The 18,543-nt window shown below is 37.3% G+C and overlaps 1 protein-coding gene across 5 annotated transcripts; it reads right to left on the bottom strand.

Annotated features, from left to right (window-relative positions):
- Positions 1-201: 201 nt before the first annotated feature.
- On the bottom strand, positions 202-18,399 carry LOC124636578 (forkhead box protein N3-like). Of its 5 annotated transcripts, none has more exons than XM_047172729.1 (9): positions 18,243-18,399; positions 14,336-14,550; positions 11,615-11,712; positions 11,023-11,093; positions 7,172-7,450; positions 6,878-6,952; positions 6,318-6,512; positions 5,719-5,864; positions 202-4,850 (listed from the first exon to the last, which is right to left on the bottom strand). In XM_047172729.1, exons 2-8 carry the CDS (start codon positions 14,548-14,550, stop codon positions 5,730-5,732), a joined length of 1,068 nt encoding a protein of 355 aa, XP_047028685.1. In that variant the 5' UTR covers positions 18,243-18,399; the 3' UTR covers positions 202-4,850; positions 5,719-5,729. The 5 variants fall into 5 exon arrangements, with proteins under 5 accessions (XP_047028685.1, XP_047028683.1, XP_047028681.1 ...); XM_047172727.1 differs by having other exon boundaries at positions 6,318-6,527; positions 18,243-18,393; XM_047172725.1 differs by lacking the exon at positions 18,243-18,399 and adding an exon at positions 17,709-18,223 and having other exon boundaries at positions 6,318-6,527.
- Positions 18,400-18,543: the final 144 nt, after the last annotated feature.

Raw genomic sequence — 18,543 nt, 5'->3', positions numbered from 1 at the left:
AGTGGGATCTCTGACCATAAGCGCTATGAGATATTGTAGCTGCCAATAACGTGATAAATACCTATACAAGATTAAAGACAAGCAAAAAAATGATTCTTTTTGTTATATCAATATAGATATTATGTATTCATTACAATAGCTCTAATTATGATTCAGCAGTTCAGTTTGAAAAGGGTTCATGCGAAAGAAAATAACAATGAATTCTCGGTACATAATTTATTTAATGGATATGTACAAAGACAAAAGATTTTAGGACAAATAAAAATTTGGCAATAACTCTCAACAATAGCAATAATATTAATAAAGAGTGGTGTCGTTCAAAAGCCGGCAAAATATCAACAACAACAATAATTTAATTTTATACTTAAATATAGTTCGGACATCCCAACGTAGAGCGAGCTTTTAGCGTATTGTGACTTCACCGCTATAGCACGGTATCAATGTCGATCCAATATTATCATTCAACAAGATGTTTCTCAAAATCCATTTCAGCACTCACAAGCAAGCAAGTCTACAGCGGTGAACTCACAATATAGTCCGTAAAACGATAATTCCAAACAAATACCACTTAATTCAAATAAAGACATACACTTTGTTTAAAAATTCCGTTTTACAAACAAATAATAACAGCATCATTAATTAACCTAAGAATAAATTAATCGATAAAAAAATCTTCTTTTTGACCATAGAACATGAGCCGTAACAATTTTAATATCATATCGATATAACTTTTAAAAGGAATTTTATGATCATTAACAACTGAAATGATTTAATTATTATTATGTATCTCCTATTATTAAATTGGTTTTAAATCTATTTATGATTTCTTCATAAAAGCTTGTTGGTCTGTGACCATAACAGGTGAACATATTGCTTGAAAGTTGCTTACGATCATAAAATTTAATTTAAACACAGCACTTAATAAATAAATCGCGTTTTATCACACATAATTATATACGTAGCATCTACCAGCAAAGTACTACTATTAGGTACTAATTATTGCTGTAAAATTTCATCTACATACCACCGAAAGAAAGGCTAGTGTGTACGGTTAGCGAAAAAAGTTCGCGCGTAAAAGATTATTCCCAACAAACGCTACATTTCAATGTATTGTTCTTATTTTATAGACGTGTTTAACACAGTCTAACTGCTGTTTTTGATCTCCCAAGAAAAGCACAATATCACATATTGACTGCCTCTCAGATCGTTCAAACGATAACGCAAACTTTTTTCTCCAACTGTACTTATCTAAGAGAAAACAATACGAGTAAGATGGAAGACGCTCCTAAATACAGCAAAAATGTATGTATTTTAATTATTTAGCAATTAAATTATATTACTATAATATCACTTACGACCTAATCTCTCTATGCGTTACATAGTATTTTTATTAATATAAATACATTCATATTACTGGTATTTGAATTTGCTTGATATAATATGGTAATAATGTTATCATTTTCATAAACATTTGGCACACATAGACCATTCATTTGCCTACAAAACTTAGTTACGAGGAAGTCAACAAATCATAAGGATTGGAAAATATATCTAAGCATTTCGCCTTGGTTCAGAAGCACTTTGAAACTTGAGTTACATTTTATTTTGACATATTTGAAATGCATGCACGGAAATTGCATGCCGATCCACGCGTGATACTACATATTTACCCCAATTTTATTTACTAACACCAAAATGTATTAGCCGATTGAAAAAATGGTTACTGCAGTTAAAATATCTATTTGGCATATTAATTAAGTAACGCTACGCACGTAACGTCATGGTCACGACAAAAACAAGCCGTTAGTTCGGGGGAAACAAAAAGTATATCAATTTCACTAATAAATAATATTGCTTCATCACAAATCAGTCATTGCATCAGTCTAGTACTTCCTACGCGTAAACACGACGAAACACCAATGAAATTGTACTAATCAAGCCATTCAAATAAAAATATGGTTGCTTACGATACAATTAGGAGATTCCGACACCACAGTTCACTTGTCTTTCTTATTCTACTTACTTCATAGTACAATGTTATTTAAGTGTTAAAACATTTTATTAAACTGTGGTGAGGGAGGCCACTGGACTTCATTATACCAAAAACCCAACTAATATTACGAGACATTCAAACAAACGATAAACTAAACTGAAGTTTTATCACAATTAACTCTATTTGGTGTATTCTTTCAAGGCTTTGCCACGAGCGCCGAATAAATACACGTTAGAAAATGTTTTAGTATGAAAATAATATTTCCTAACGGGACTCATAAACACACAGTTGTATTTTATTCTAAGTCTGTCACAGCCTACTTATCACTAGTTATTTTGGTGTTATGTAAAGTAGTATGCAAACATCCATGAATACGTCCCCTGTCATGAATAAAGTTTAAATATTAAACAGAAAAAGTATGAATAAATCTGAACGGTATTTAGTCCGGCACTCGTCCTCTCTAACGACACTCCGTACTCCAGTTATAATTCTCTAACGATAGAATAGAAGCATTTAGTAGGCACTTGAGAGAAAACGGCCTTGTACCACATATATTACTTAACCAATATTTATACAATAGCATTTCAGCCACACCAATATAAGAGCATGGATATATTTTTGGCTATGTAAAATAGCAACATTCATCCGCCATACAAACTTTTAATGACATTGAATTTTCCAAATATTGAAAATAGATTTCTAAAATGGCGAACACGATTATATCAATAACTTGATTGTTAATAATTTATATCGCTTACCTAAATCAGGAATAGAACGGTTTGGACTTTTGGATCTGGCTTTAGAAGTTTACCGTTTTCTGTACATAGAGATAAATTCACGGTAGTGATTGTTATAGTCTCTAGAGAGGAAGCAGCTACATAATATATCGAAAATTAATAACTATACCTTACAATGATTAATAAAATTTCTCTATATCTGAGGCGATTGCCATTACATGCTAAGTCTTAACTGCGAGACAACGGGAACTGTCTACTGGCTAGTAAATATACCGGTAAATGGTTTGAGTACATTTTTCATCTAATCACGCACAGATACGAAGTTACAAGTCCTTATCTATTATGATAAATAAGATTTTTTGTTAACACAGTAGGCAATTGTATGTAGTTCCCTTGCTACATGAACACAAAATACGGCTTGCTTATGGCTAATGCAAGTATTTGCTACTATGTAAATATATACATGTACTATCACTTCTGGAAGTAACGCAATTTGAATAGATAAAAATACATTTTTGATCGCCCTGTATACAATATTTGTATATTCAGATCACAAGATATATTACATAGAATTATATGTTAAATATTGCTCAGTTTAGAATCAGTAATTTTATATTTATACTTAGTGGTGAAAATGTAACTTAAAATATTGCAGACGCGGGCAAAATAAATTTGACAGGATAAATAGACGCGTAAGTGGATGCGGCTTAAAATAATTATAACTTAAAATCTATGATGCGCTACACTTCCGTCCTAATTATGCTGAACAGCAACTCTATACAATGTAAACTCGTACATTACTCTGGCAACATTAGGCATAAAATCAAAATTGATCGACGGAAATACGGGAACACTATATTACTTTAAAATTATTTTTAGAATAATTAATTCTTACAATATATTACGATTGATTGACTATTAGGTAAATGGGGAAAAAAACCTAAATGCATATAGGGGAGTAACTATTCAAGTATTTTCCATTATTTTTATAAATAAAATATTTCATACTAAATAGTATATCAGTAGTATCACATCTATCACTATAAGTATCTACTATTATGTAAAGTGTAGTTATTCTAGCAACACGGTTCTCGTAACACCTGTCTTTATGATAAATGTGATGTTTTACATTTGGAAAATATATTGAATGAGAAAATAGGTCCTAACTAGACAGCAAAGTGAGCTATTTTACCTAAGCACGTAAACTATTTCATATTGAATATATTTCATTTACAGTAAAGACATCTGTATCTCACCGAGATTTGCTATGGATTGTCTTTATTGGACTAGAGAATGGTAATCTTGTCTATTTATTAATTGCGACAACAGAATCAGAAATTATCAAGACATTTTTTTTTAAATTTTTTGTTCTACGAACTCATATGTCAATTTAGAATCACTGAACTTTAAGGGCTTAGCCCTGAGAAAATTTAATTTTTCATTGATTCGATAACTTAGTCATAATTTATAATTATTACTGAACAAATTACTATAGTGCCTTTGAGAAATTAGCAGAACAAAAAGTATTCTATACTCTTGAAAAATGGAACAAATAACTTTTGCAAACACTGTACTGTTGCAAAATCACTTTGCCTTTAAGATAATTATAGTTTATCATGTCACAGGGTTGGTACTCTTGCTGGACACTACACTGGAAGTCATTGGTAACATTTTCTCAGATATTAACAACCGTAGAACATAAAGTCAATGGGCACTCAATGTGCAGATCACCACAAATGGATGCTGGACTGTCATATTTGCCATACACTGCCAAAGTTGCAATTTTGTAGACAGAAAAGTGACCACTGTCTTTTGCAAGATAAGTACCATAATCCGCCAGCGTCGATGGACAAAGTCCAAAGAGTAAAGACAGAAAGCCGATCATAGTATCAGCACAGTGGGTACCCAAAGACATCAACAAACAAAATATGTATACAAATACAAGAAGCATACATTGTATATCATGTATATGTATACAGATGTATAGATACAGTTGTTTGTCCGTTGAGTACCAGAAGACATCGATGAACACACCATGTATAACGATACATGTAGAACGAAGTGACAGCTGTCCTCGGTTCAGAAAGGGCCCGATGACATGGAGTGGAGTGTATGTGTTGCTGTAAAAGGACGAATATTCGTTAATCTTAGGTTTTACCAAACCAACACGAGCTTGATGTAAAAAAAGTATATAGGGGTTACATTTTTTGGTAAAATGCGGTAGCAATCGAAACCAATCATTACGCAAAAAGGTTTTGTATGTGTCGCTCCTCGCTGCCGCTGTGCGAGTGCTGCTCGCAGCTCACTGCTACAGTAACGTGTACATACGTGTGAGGCGGCTAGCTGGGCGCGGGCTCGGAGCGCACGCCGGCGAGGTTGAGCAGCGCCTCGGCCGTGCGCCGCTCCTCGCCGCTGTGCGAGTGCTGCTCGCAGCTCACTGCTACAGTAACGTGTACATACGTGTGAGGCGGCTAGCTGGGCGCGGGCTCGGAGCGCACGCCGGCGAGGTTGAGCAGCGCCTCGGCCGTGCGCCGCTCCTCGCCGCTGTGCGAGTGCTGCTCGCAGCTCACTGCTACAGTAACGTGTACATACGTGTGAGGCGGCTAGCTGGGCGCGGGCTCGGAGCGCACGCCGGCGAGGTTGAGCAGCGCCTCGGCCGTGCGCCGCTCCTCGCCGCTGTGCGAGTGCTGCTCGCAGCTCACTGCTACAGTAACGTGTACATACGTGTGAGGCGGCTAGCTGGGCGCGGGCTCGGAGCGCACGCCGGCGAGGTTGAGCAGCGCCTCGGCCGTGCGCCGCTCCTCGCCGCTGTGCGAGTGCTGCTCGCAGCTCACTGCTACAGTAACGTGTACATACGTGTGAGGCGGCTAGCTGGGCGCGGGCTCGGAGCGCACGCCGGCGAGGTTGAGCAGCGCCTCGGCCGTGCGCCGCTCCTCGCCGCTGTGCGAGTGCTGCTCGCAGCTCACTGCTACAGTAACGTGTACATACGTGTGAGGCGGCTAGCTGGGCGCGGGCTCGGAGCGCACGCCGGCGAGGTTGAGCAGCGCCTCGGCCGTGCGCCGCTCCTCGCCGCCGCTGTACGAGTGCTCGTCGCGGGCACAGCGCGAGATCACCAGGTGTGCGGCCGGCGGCAGCTAAGGAAAACAACACACATTAGGATCCGCACTGTGTAAAGCAAGCGCAAGGCGCGTAGGTCCGCTCCGCATGCTTGTCTCATTCTCATGTCACATCATAGAGCAGCGCTGTGTGAGACGGGTCAGCCAAAGCCCAAGCACGCGGGCGCGGCTGACCCGTGGGTGCTACAGGCGCACGCTCGTTAAAACACTGCGGGAACTGGCGGCCACGTGGCACGAACAACGGGTCGGGCACCCGCTTAACTCAATAGAGCTCCTTAATGTGTATTGTATATGACGTCATACATGATTATTGTTTACCAAGTGCGTTTTCGACTGCATAAAATTAAAAAAGAAATACCTATGGCTCCAAAAACATGTTTACAATTTTTTTTTATTATCATTTCTGACTCTACCTAACTATATAACTAGCATGTTTCGCATATATCAGACACGGATAAAGAAAATGCTTACCTGGTCAAGTACAGCAGGCCCATACTTCATAGCGAGCACAGTAGCTGCCGCCAAGTATTCATCAGCCCCAGGTTCCGGGTCGGCCAATCGGCGAGCGAGTAACGACACCCTCGCCCCCTCCTCCCGCACCTCCCCCTCGGGCTCTGTGGGGGACTCCGGCTCCCCCGCGGTGGGGATCGGTTGTCTCCCGAACGCCTGCGGGGTAACCTTCTGGTCAGAACTTTCTAGAGTTGTCCGCTGCTTCAGCTATTGGCGGTGGGTACTTACCATTATACTTTGAACATTACAAATTGGGAAAATGTGTAAAATTGGGAGTCAGATATCTCAGTGGAAGCTTAACTAGCTTGTCATACAAGCTAGACCAAAACTTCGGTTTTTGCTTCTAGGGTGATTTACATTGAAGTGTTGCTTGACTTGACGATTTAGCTTTTTGTTTACCAAATTGATATAAGTTTTTGTTTTAACAAGTAATGGAACTATAAAAAAAAACATTAAGGGTTCTGGTGTTGCTAATCAATATTAAAGAAGACGTTTTTCCAACCAGACAAAGACTGACCAACCTGTAATAATGAGGCGCGATGCTGCGGGTCTACCGTCCACAGTGAACCTTTACCAAGTCCCGGGGCAGCTGCCACCTAACACAAAAATATACAACATTATTTACTTATTCATATCATTTAAATAAGTAAGTATAGTCGACTTTTCGACGAAGTACATAAATAGGAGACACAATTTGGCAATCTTGACAGAAATATTACAAAGCTGAACTAGGTTTTTTTTTTCAAAAAACTCCTGGCAAACAAACAGCCTTAATAAATTTTAAACAAATATAAAGAAAAAACACACCAACTGACCTTATGGAAGCACTTATTCAAGGACAAGTTATGCCGTACACTGTTCTTCCACCCTTGAGGCGCATGTCTGAAGTAAGGGAAGTGACGTACGATCCACGCGTAGATCTCCTTGACGGGAAGGGCTCTAGCCGGGGCTGCTTCGATAGCCATGAAGATTAAACACGAGAAGGAGTAAGGAGGTTTTGTGTGTGTGTTCGCGGGAGGGGAGGGAGGGGCCTTGCAAGGGGTGCGAGGGGGGGATGGCACTCGGGCTACGGGTGGAGGTGTTTTTATCTCTCTCTGTGGGCGAAAGAAAGAGTAGTTTAGTGTGGTGTCTTGCATAGTTAAAATCATCATCAGAGGACCAAAAATTTAGACCTTGTTTTACTTTAAAAATCCTTTACATGTTTTTCAATGTATATTAGACGTAGTAATAAAGTTTGCCTTTGACATTCAGTGAGTTTCTTATTATAAAAAAATATAAACCGTATTATACCTTAAGGCAGACAGGATTTGTCATCACAGACTATTCTATATACCTACTTATAATACGTAATAGCATTACATATGTAGGTGCACATAGTAAGCTTAAGGGAACGATACAAAGCGGCGTACTTTGGCAATACTCCAACAGAAAGTGAAAATGCAATCCACTCTCGGGTTAAAGATTTTAAGAACATCCAAAAGTAGCAGAAAAAGGAGAACTGTACTAGAAATATAAATATATCTTTATACTAAATGTAAGCTATATAATAGCTGAAGAGTTTGCTTGAACGCGATGATCTGAGGAGATACTGGTCTGATTCCACAAATTGTTACAGTGTAAGGTACCTAACCCATTTCTCGAGGACAGATAAAAGCTAATTTTTATGCGGGTGCCTGAAGTATTTTCCTCCTGACGCGGGTGAAATAGCTGGCAGAATCTATGAACGATAATTTTACACGTAATATCCTTAAAATCTCATTACATATTAAAGCTTTACATAATGTTTAGTCTGTGATCACTTATCCTGTATCGTTATCGTTCCACGTTCAAGAGATAAAGGTATGGGTGTACTACCTATCAATATTGTAAAACTTTACGAAAGAGATATACATATATATTACGTAGGTATAAATAAATCAACGATTACATTATTTGAACGTTGAACATTGCTCTTTTAACGGTCAACAATTGTGTATCACGTGTTTATTATTCTAAAGTAACTTACAGGACCGTATAAGATTTTTTTTAATTTTGATTTGGAATAACAAAAAATATTTTATTTACTTACTAAAAGTTGACAACCCTACTCTATCTACCTGGCTATTTTTTGCTGCAGATATTAAAGTTAAAACATACAAAGTGAACTACGTAATCATATAAAGTGTGGTGACTGACTAACATCTCGTCAGAATTCGGAAGGACATGAAATTAAGTTCACAACGCCCAGATAGTAAAAATGTAGGTCGGTTACAAACGAGTGCTTCCTCTTCTCTTGCACGCGTACAAGCGCGGCTTGTCGAACCTGCACTTGTGTACATAAAACAATACAACTGCAAACATACGGGCAACAAAAGAAAATACATATACTTTTTATACCTACCGAACATGATTCTAATTTATGCTCTATCAAAAATCTGAAAGTCATGTTTGCAAATTAAACTTTTTCGAATTCGTTTCGAATAAAAAATATCAGATTCATAATATAAGACAAAGTATATTCTCGAAGCTAAACGAATACGCGTTGCACATCTCATTATGATTTATTCTTAGAAGGGCAGTGAGCAATTATCTAGTAATGCAACGATTTTATACATTGGTACTATATAAACAGTTATAAATATGACTCAGGTTTGTATTGTGTCAATGAATGATGCACTTTAGAGGGAAAACAAATTGATTTCCTCTAGACTGCAGTGATACGATAAAACATCGACTACCGACTACCGACTACTTATGTGAGTTTAGACAGTCTAGACATAAATACCAAAGAGTTTTCGAAGCTATTTCTCCATGTAAAATATATTTTAATAATAATCGTGTAAGCAGCAGGCAAAATAAATACTCGTATTTCGAACACTAATTAATCTTTACCTAGTATTCCAATTTAACGCATTTCATGGCTTTGCGAAATTATGATGAAGTTCGCTTCAGTATGTTTTCCTGGTATTTTATAATAATATGCAAAGAATTACTGAGAAATACTGCATAGCTGGTCACCATTGGAGCTACAAAATCTGTATTTCTTGCACGTATGGCGCATAAACGTAGTGTCTATGCATATCATCTCTGTGTTGGGACTTGCTGAAATTACATTTCTATGTCTGATAAAATATACTGATTCATCTCACATTGGATGGCTAATTCTCTTGAACGAAATTGACGATATACACGTAGAATCTATGTAATCTCAATTTTACAAATGGCAGCTTCAAAAACGTAGTACGTAAATTGTAGCGACATTGAGAGTTGCAGATTTTAGACACATGGCGATCGAAGATGACTAAAAAATATAGGTTACTACCGTGAGCAAGATAGGCGATGATAGTAGCTTATCAAAAGTTGCGCACTATCACAATCTTAGCGCATTGTGTTTACAAGAAGCTGACGTGGCGCTTACGCTGAAATCGGTCTATACTACGTACCCTGACTGTGACGTCTTGATCCGTTAAGTCGTGCACAGGTTGTTGGTACATTTTATGACTTCATTCACTTACTTTAATAAACGAAGTTATTAAATAATGCTGTTGTTGTAACCTATTATGAAAATGCTATGAAGAAAACTTCACGTTTGCAATTAAATACTTTATGACATACTTTTGTAAAGTATCACCGCAACTTGCGAAATGCCGTATCCACGGACTTGTGAAGCAAAATAGTTTATGTTCAACTTCGGGGCGAAGAAGGAAAGTGGAACATAAGAAATCCTTCTATTTTTATCCGACTGCGCCAGAAGCAGAGTTATTATACGTATCTTCAGATTGTTGAGATAAGTTTCTTTTATTAATATTTTAAATGATTTCTTACAACTTATTCAACTTATACAAATCATGCTTTAGTTAGACCGTCGTAGCAATACTGTCAATAGATTTCAAGGTATTATTAAATAGGCGTCATGAATAGTCATTAAAGGCTTTTATGTGATACAAAAGACGTAAGTACATACCTCGAGGCTTTATCTTTACAGAGTATAAAGTACTACACAAGTTTATATTTTGAGGCCACATGACAGAGAGTTAAGTATAGGTTTCACTTAGGTCATATGAGATAACTTGTTATTAACGAACTTGCTTTCCTGTAGCCGTCACTTATAGTCTCGAGCGATGTTCAGTTGACAAACCGTTGTCAGGTATATCGTTATTAAATATTGCATCAGGTAGCGAGTTTATTTTGTAAACAGCAGATTGCGCTACTCTTTCGAATCACAATGGAAATATATGTCTTCCTAAAGGCCGGTTTAAGGAGTAATTGCTTCACAAAAAATCGACCTTACAAAACTAGCGAGTTCGTGAACACTTCATTATCATCATTTAAGTCCTGCGCAATCTTCGATAGATGTTGAGTGGTAAAAGTGTTAATATGCTATGTATAACCCTATTTTTGATACCTGCCATGATTTACTAGTAATGCGAATAAGAGATGATTGAGCTCTAAGTTCGCGGAGAGACCATGACAACGATAATGTGATTATAAACGCTAAGGTATAAATAGGGCTATCGGCAGTGAGATTATAGTAAAATAAAAGAGAAACGTGTAAGAATCTGGTTCATTTAAGTTGTTTTGGCTATAAGGTATTGTACTGCTTTTACCATAAAGGTCGTAATTATTATCCTATTAAGGAAACTTTTAAATTGTTTATTGATTAAAGTTCGTGGTAACATTAACTCACCTTCACAATAATTTGATTATCAATCATTTTCGTGTCTTCCATATCCACGCCACTTTTTGTCAAATTTATACCTGGAATAGAGCAACTTTGTGTTCAGTTCACCTTTGAAAATTAAAATTATTTAAGTTGAAGCAAAAAATGTTTGAATGTTATTCCGTATTAGTGATAACAAAATTTTATGTTTTGCAACGGTTCATTTGCAAACTGAAACGGCACTTAATATTGTTACTAAGGCAGTGCTATGTTTATTAAAGTCGCAAATCGCAAAACGAATACATAATTTCTGATTTCTTTGTAGAAAGTAAATCCGTAAATGCTTTGACAAATTGAAGAAATAGGCCACTGAAAAGCGGACAATATTCTCGAAATTTTGTATAGTAATCTTGAAGCTGGTCCAATTATGTGAACTGTGGTAGAATAAGGCGTAAGTATAGACTTCGCAGTCAATGCAAGTATGTCTTGTCTGAGACGATGCAAGGTGTCTCGCTGTGATTCCGTCCCACCCACTGGGGTAACATTACGTCATAAGCTTAATGACTAGACAATTTTCTAAGCGATCTTCAGTCAAGTGAAGCCGTAGTGTCTAAGCTACCTCTAAGTAAATTCCTGTCTTGCAGCCAGCTCAGACTGGTGAGGTCGTCGTCGTGGTCAGCGGGGGGTAGGTTGCCGGCGTTGCCTCCGCAAGCCACCCTGATGAACGAGAACATCTTATTCGAGACTATGGATTATAATTATAATATTACTTGCTAAAGAGTGACAGTTTGCTGGAAATGGGTCTAAAATCTACGTGAGGAAAATACGGGGGGCTTAAAAAAATTGTAACATGGACCATTCGCAGGCCTTGGAATTTTGAAAACTTGGAGTTCTATAAATCAAACAACGTGAGTATTATGAAGTAGCCTAATGCGGTTTTAATAAAATATATTAATTGATTGTTACATACACGTGGATAATATATGAAGGTAGAAAGCAACTTCGCTTTTATATTTAAAATACCAGTATGTAGGTTTACGATAGTTATACGCACTCCATTTAACATCGCCTAGATATCCCGGGAGAAATGCTCCTAAACTAACGTATAGATTTACTTCTAAAAATAATACCTGGTGTCTAGGTTATTTCAGTGCAAGTTTAGAACATGTTACCGAATACTGCAGTCGGATGTGGAAATGATCATTATGCAATCTGTTTGGAATACATTTAGCACGTGTAACAGTAAATACTAGAGCAGATTATGGTTCCGTCGTTAAAAACCAGTAATCGATTCTTGTAGAACAAAAGTTGTTTAATCGAATCACCTACGGAAACATAGTTCAGGGCGTTCCTACATTTTGCACTAAAACTTATTAATGAAAACTTCACCGAGCAGCTCTGGCTTTATGTTGGGGTTTTCATTTGATTGCTATGTTCGCTTATTCAAATACCAAAGGTTGTATTGTGAGTTGTTTAAATACTAAAAAGCATTTGTTCGGTCCTGTAGCTTCCGATGACGTAGGTAGGGATTGACCGACCACGTTTTAGTATACGAGGGGAGTTCTAGTAGTTGATTACTACTTGCAGTTAATGAAACATTATTCATTTAAATTAGTTATGGCTTTTGGGAATGCTGGTACTACTGAACTACATAATTGTGAAGTTAATTAGCCAGTATGTTATTGTATGGACAATAAAACTGTTTACGTTCAAACGATTTTGCAAGACTTTGCTCAAAAGCGATGTCATAATCAATTCTTTATCAATCACGGCAACAATTCTCGTGTTATCGTGAGTCGTTTGTCTTACCCACTAACCTAGCGAAATGATAATTTTTATCAGTTTTTTTTGTACACTGACTTACGCTTGATTGATGAGCTGAGCAAAGTTGATACTTTAGATAGCAACAATCTATTTCGGATTTTTGGCCTTATTCGAAGGCCTTTTTGGAATATTTTCTGATGCAACGGGATGGCTAGATATCGCAATGAAATAAACTAGAATAATAGCAGTACTCATTATTGCACCAATGCTTTACGTACCGTTGATAAAACCAAAGCTACAAGTCCAAAGTAGGTCACAAATTCACAATAAGACTATGTTGATCAAAATTAACAGTTAATAAAACTTGTTGGAGCTGGGCATCACACGTCACGTGTTGCCGTCCGCATGATGACTGGAGGACACGTGCCACCAAACATAAAGATTTTGTTTTTAATAAATTATTCATATGTTTGAGAAGTTTGCTTATTTTTCTGGCCTACTACTTGTTTTGTTACAAGCCGTCACGCAACTTTATTATTAATCAGGCTTATGGAAACATACAATAACATTCACACCTCGGAGCTGGTACTAATAACTAACAAAGGAAAGTTCTTACATTGATTTGAAATGAATCACTTTAGACTGTTTACTAACAATATAATATTCATACAAAGTTGTAGGGGAACTACCAATTTAGTTGGCAGATGCCATGTCCCTTGCGTGACGCGAGCTTCCTCTATGCAAATACTTCGTCATCCGCTCAAGACGGTAAGGTGTCACTGATTAAAGCGAACTTCCGTATTCAACAGAATAAGTAATCATAGTATCATTAGAAAGAGGAAGTATTGAACAAAGCTGTTGATATCGCTGGAAAAACAAACGGATGCCTGTATCTTTTCAAAGTATAAACAGACAAGCAAAAACTCATTAGTTACCAACTAAAGTCACTTTGAAAATTCCCCTTCATAGCTCAGTTGCTAGGTCACCCTTCCAACGATAAGAGGCAATCTGAAGGCCCTTTTAGCTATAAATATTAGCACAGATCTGTCACAACTGAACATTCAGTGATTACTTGACTTTATCAATAGTTGGACAGGCGCCGTAACTATTTCCCTGTCTACTTTATATGAGGTCAATAGACAGTCAATAGGCGTGTTTGATCTAGGCACTGCGCATTGAAAACTTGAATGTGGACTATTTACAAATAAAATGAGTTATCTATAAATGGTAGCTAGCTCAGCATTCAGTGTGAATGTTGGAAACTGTTAGAGCGAAGTAATAAAAGGTCGTAGCCGCCGCACTTTCGAAAGTTTATTCAGAAATAAGTTGGGATTTCGCTGCTATTTGGGAAATGAGCTTGTTATTCGTACGATTGTTAAATAGTATTTCACTGAACTACATTCAAATTTAAAAGCTGGACGAAAATATTTTGAGTTGGATCGTCATCGGAATAATTTCTATAGAGTATCATTAACAAAATAGGACTTCAATACATTAATACAATTTGATATGTACGCTGTCTAACAATCACAACGGCTGGATACCTGACAGCAATCGAACCATAACCAATACTTACGCAGGCTGTGGCTGTTCCATATCGGACTCGTCGGACGCATCTTCAATGTCATCGAAGTTGTCAATGACCCTGCCCGACACCTCTAGTCGCCGTAACGACCGCCCGCTGGAGGCTACATGTCTCGCGATCTGTCGGATTAGCCGGCGCGGAAGCGGCAGAGATGCGCGAGCGCCTCGCGCTGGGGACCCGCCCCGCTCGCCGCGCATTGGCGCCATCTGATGGTGGAAAATTACATGTAGGTAAGGATGGCGATTCGTGGTCACAATCCTATTGCATAAAGGTGGACTAACTATCAAAGATTGTAGATTCATATCTTCGAATATCAGGTATTCATTAGGTCCTCGGGTAGCCAACCTAGTGTAAATGAATTCAAAAGAAAAAGTGACAAACATAATTGCTAAGCGGAATCCATTTGATTTCCACTGCGTCAAAGTTGAATAAAACCGATTTCGATTATCGTTGAATTTTCATGAAGCCAACTACGTACAGAGGCTTTAAAATTCAAAGAAATCATGTGACGAACACGGGTACCAACGCCTTATTAAGTAGAGGACATCTGCGTTAACACATCACAGAGATCCAAGGATAATGAAGAAAAGATGATGTCAAGTTTAAGTTAGATGCTTAACGCTGTATTACTATGAGTGAAAATCGTGTTGCCTAAACCAAATGATATAGGTAAAATTATAGGTGTCCAGATGCAATGTATGTCAAATTGACGCAATAAGATGTAAGTGATAGCGTGCCTCAACTCCAAACCTTCGGAAGCGATGTTGCAATCAGCCGAATTATTTGTGTCTTGTCCATTAGTCATTGGACTAGGAATTAATTCGGCTTCTAAGTACACGACGCTCCGTTGTAGGACGTCTAATTCCGTGCCAATGAATACGTTTTGATTGGAGTAAATGTATTAGTTTTTTACGCAAGGCCATTGACATTATAAGTAGGTAAGTACCTGCTAAAAATGTACCGCGCTGTTGAAATGGGAACTGGGAAATTACTGTTGAAATCGGGAACTAAATGAAAACGTCAGCGTTAGGTTGGCTGATAACTTATCTAAGCAGACCTAATATACCAGTGGACTCGTATACTGCTTATCACTCACTTATTTATTCTTCAAAATTATGAGAGTATATCAACGACGTAATAAGCATCAACATCACGACCTGAGTTGATCTAAACAGTGTGATCAACATTATTGTGTAACATTACCGAATTTACGTAACAAAAATTTAGAATAGGTACGTAAAAAAGAAAATAAAAGTATTTTTATCTTTAATTTATCGCGTCAAGTAGCTACACAATCACATAATATCGCGTGACCTTGGCATAGTAACAAACAGCTAAATGTAATGGCGTGGTTGCGTCGTGTCGTGGCGTCCCCGTGTCATCAACGAATTGAACTCGCACCGACACGCGGAATGACACACAACACTGATTATCTAACGACAGATTTATTTACAATGCCCTTTTACGGACCTGCATAAGGTAAATGATTAGCTTAGTCGATTAGCACGCTAAACGAACCTGTCCATGAGAAAATATTATCACTAGATAATTTGTTGTGATCGTATTCTAGTTCTAACGGAGCTTACGTTAGACGCGTTATCTTTGTGCAAGACAAGGATGTCAACAATCTTGTTGATGAGAATGGATCCGGCACGTGGACGAAGCTTCTAGTCATCACAGTTTGTACACATCAAACAGGAAAGCCTTGTACTTAAATCGGCGTAAGCGACACTATATTACGAAGTATTGAAAAACCGATTTTGTAATTACTACCTTTAGCTTGGTTGGTTACAACAGGAAAATATGAATGGAATTTAAACAATTTTTTTTTCATAGAACAATAAATCATTTTTTTCAAGTATCAAGATAAATGTAAATAGAAGAAGTGTAAGTAGTATACTACAATGTGGCCCATTTTATGGCCCTTTTAAATTGTAGTTTTGAAATTCTTGATGAGCCTTAAATACATAAAACAATGTAATCAATCAATGAGATGTGCAAAGTTAGGTGTAAAAGGTGTAAACAAACAAGAGTATCATGTGCCACTTCACGCAGCCCATCCAATCAGGAAATGATGACATCATATTTCAATGTTGTTATTTATTTGTTTTGATTCCTGATAACAGTGAGAGTAAGCTTGGCTACTAAAAGAACAATATGCTTATTTCTTTGGATTATTATTGAATAAAAAAATATACTTTGCATAGCTTTGCATTTTTCTAGAAATTATAATTGTTCTGTTTGGTTTTATTCTTCTATTATTATTTTGTATAAATTGCTCTTGAATTACTGGTCCTATTTGCATGTATGAAACACATAATTTTTGTGACAATATAACATTAAAAGGTTTTTAAGCATCACTTATGCTTTATAAAAAGAATTTAGAAATATGTTAATGACTTTTATCATTATCAGATAATATTTAAGATATTTTATTTCTATCTGATTATACATTCTTACTATTCTTAGGCTTGATAGTGAAATAATGGTGTCAATATTTCCTTTCATTTATGTAATCTATGATCAAACATTTGTGAAGGTGTGAAAGGATGACACTTTGAAAATCTAGATAAAATATTAAATTTCAAGCCACGCTATCTTAACTTACCATGCAGTAAGTTCAGAAAGATAATACTTATCATTTTGGTAAAGATTAAATATACATAGCCTTGAAACAACTTACAATATGTAGGTATATGTTAATTTTATTCAGTGAGGAATACTTTTGCGTATGTCTAGATCTCACTATGAAATGAAGAGTTTATGATCTTTCTAATTATATTTGAGGTCTTTGCCCCTTATAGTTGAAATGAAACATGTGGCACCACCATAACATCACATGGGTTGATTGATTAATTACATTAATTAGGTGTAGTAAAATAATAATTAAGCATGAAGTAATTCTATCTATATTTGAGTAAAGATGTTATTTAAAGGTAAATTGAGAAAGCTAAAAATGGACCTACATACTCATTTGAAACTAGAGCACTGTCTCTGGGTGACACTTAAAATTAGAAATCCTACAGGAAGTGTGAACTGAAATCTAGGTCACACAAAGGTCTAGACTTTATTTATAGCCAACAGCAGTAGGCTCTAGATTTTATGCTCCACTGGGTTTCTTACAAGCAATACTTGATTGAAAACAATAGCAATTAGTAAACTAAGGTCAGAAATTAGTTTTAAAAAATAATGTAATGGATTTTATGGGAATACTCACTCAGAAACTTCAGTGGTCACAGCAGTCAAACTAAAACTCCTAGAGACTGCATAAGCAATTTATGTTATGGCTAATAGACACCCTAGCAACGTAAGCAGCTAAAATACGGTCGCGATGCAATTGAGGTGTGATGTAACAGCTAGTTACCATGTGTTATTGTATTCATTGGGTCAGCAGTGGCATCAACAACGTGTTGCTAGGAAACTGGTGTCCGGCCAGCGCGGATACCGCGTGCGCGATTGCGTCGTGCCCGTGCGTCCTACGTCGTGCTTCCGACGTGGAACCGCCGCGTGCAGCTTCGTATGCACGTGCCGACGCGCACCTCCAAGGGCTCTTACATAATCGCAGGGACTGCCGCAGATACCACGCCGAGGACAACACAAACGTTCACTAACACCCGTTCCATATTTAGAAGGAGCGCCACCAATGCGTCCCGACGTTATTCATGCGTCTAGTCACATTTTTAGAACCGCATGTAAACGATACTTTTATCCCCCCACGCTGTACACCTCATGTGCGCATCGTTGTATCCCAATATTGCATTATTATGGGTGCAAAATCCAAAATGCGTAATATATTTGAGCATAAAAACAGATGTAATCATGATACTAAACTATAAAGTTAGCTTGGTTTTGTAATCAAAATCATAAGAGACCAACATCTACAATACATTTGACTTACCTTGAAGTTGTATTGTTTGTTAGACGCACTAATTATAAATTAATAACAATAAATAAACAGCATTCCGCGACCTCCGTACTTGTGATCAACACTCAACAAACACCTTCCTCAACACCCAATCAAACCTTAAACTAAAGAGCAACCTACATAAATAAACATATGATTTGTAAATATCTATGGTTCATTTTCCGTTTCCGATTACGCTAGAGAGGAGCCGAACACTGATATGATTGAACAGAAAGCTTAGTCGATTTTTGGATGAATTAATCGTTTAATAGCATAATACGAATTCTGTTTTCAA

This window comes from Helicoverpa zea, chromosome 14 (genome assembly GCF_022581195.2).
Source record: "Helicoverpa zea isolate HzStark_Cry1AcR chromosome 14, ilHelZeax1.1, whole genome shotgun sequence".
NCBI classification, from domain to species: Eukaryota; Metazoa; Arthropoda; class Insecta; order Lepidoptera; family Noctuidae; genus Helicoverpa; species Helicoverpa zea.
The sequence above is the reverse complement of the archived record's forward strand: the minus strand, read 5'-3'. Positions and strand labels throughout refer to the sequence as shown.

What these genes read in the sequence shown, in the direction of transcription:
- LOC124636578 (XM_047172726.1), bottom strand. An exon ending in AGACAGGAATTTACTTAGAG is followed by an intron (nt 11,094 to 11,614) that starts GTAGCTTAGACA and finishes GCTCTATTCCAG; the next exon opens with GTATAAATTTGACAAAAAGT. An exon ending in TGAATAAGTGCTTCCATAAG is followed by an intron (nt 6,953 to 7,171) that starts GTCAGTTGGTGT and finishes TTTTTGTGTTAG; the next exon opens with GTGGCAGCTGCCCCGGGACT.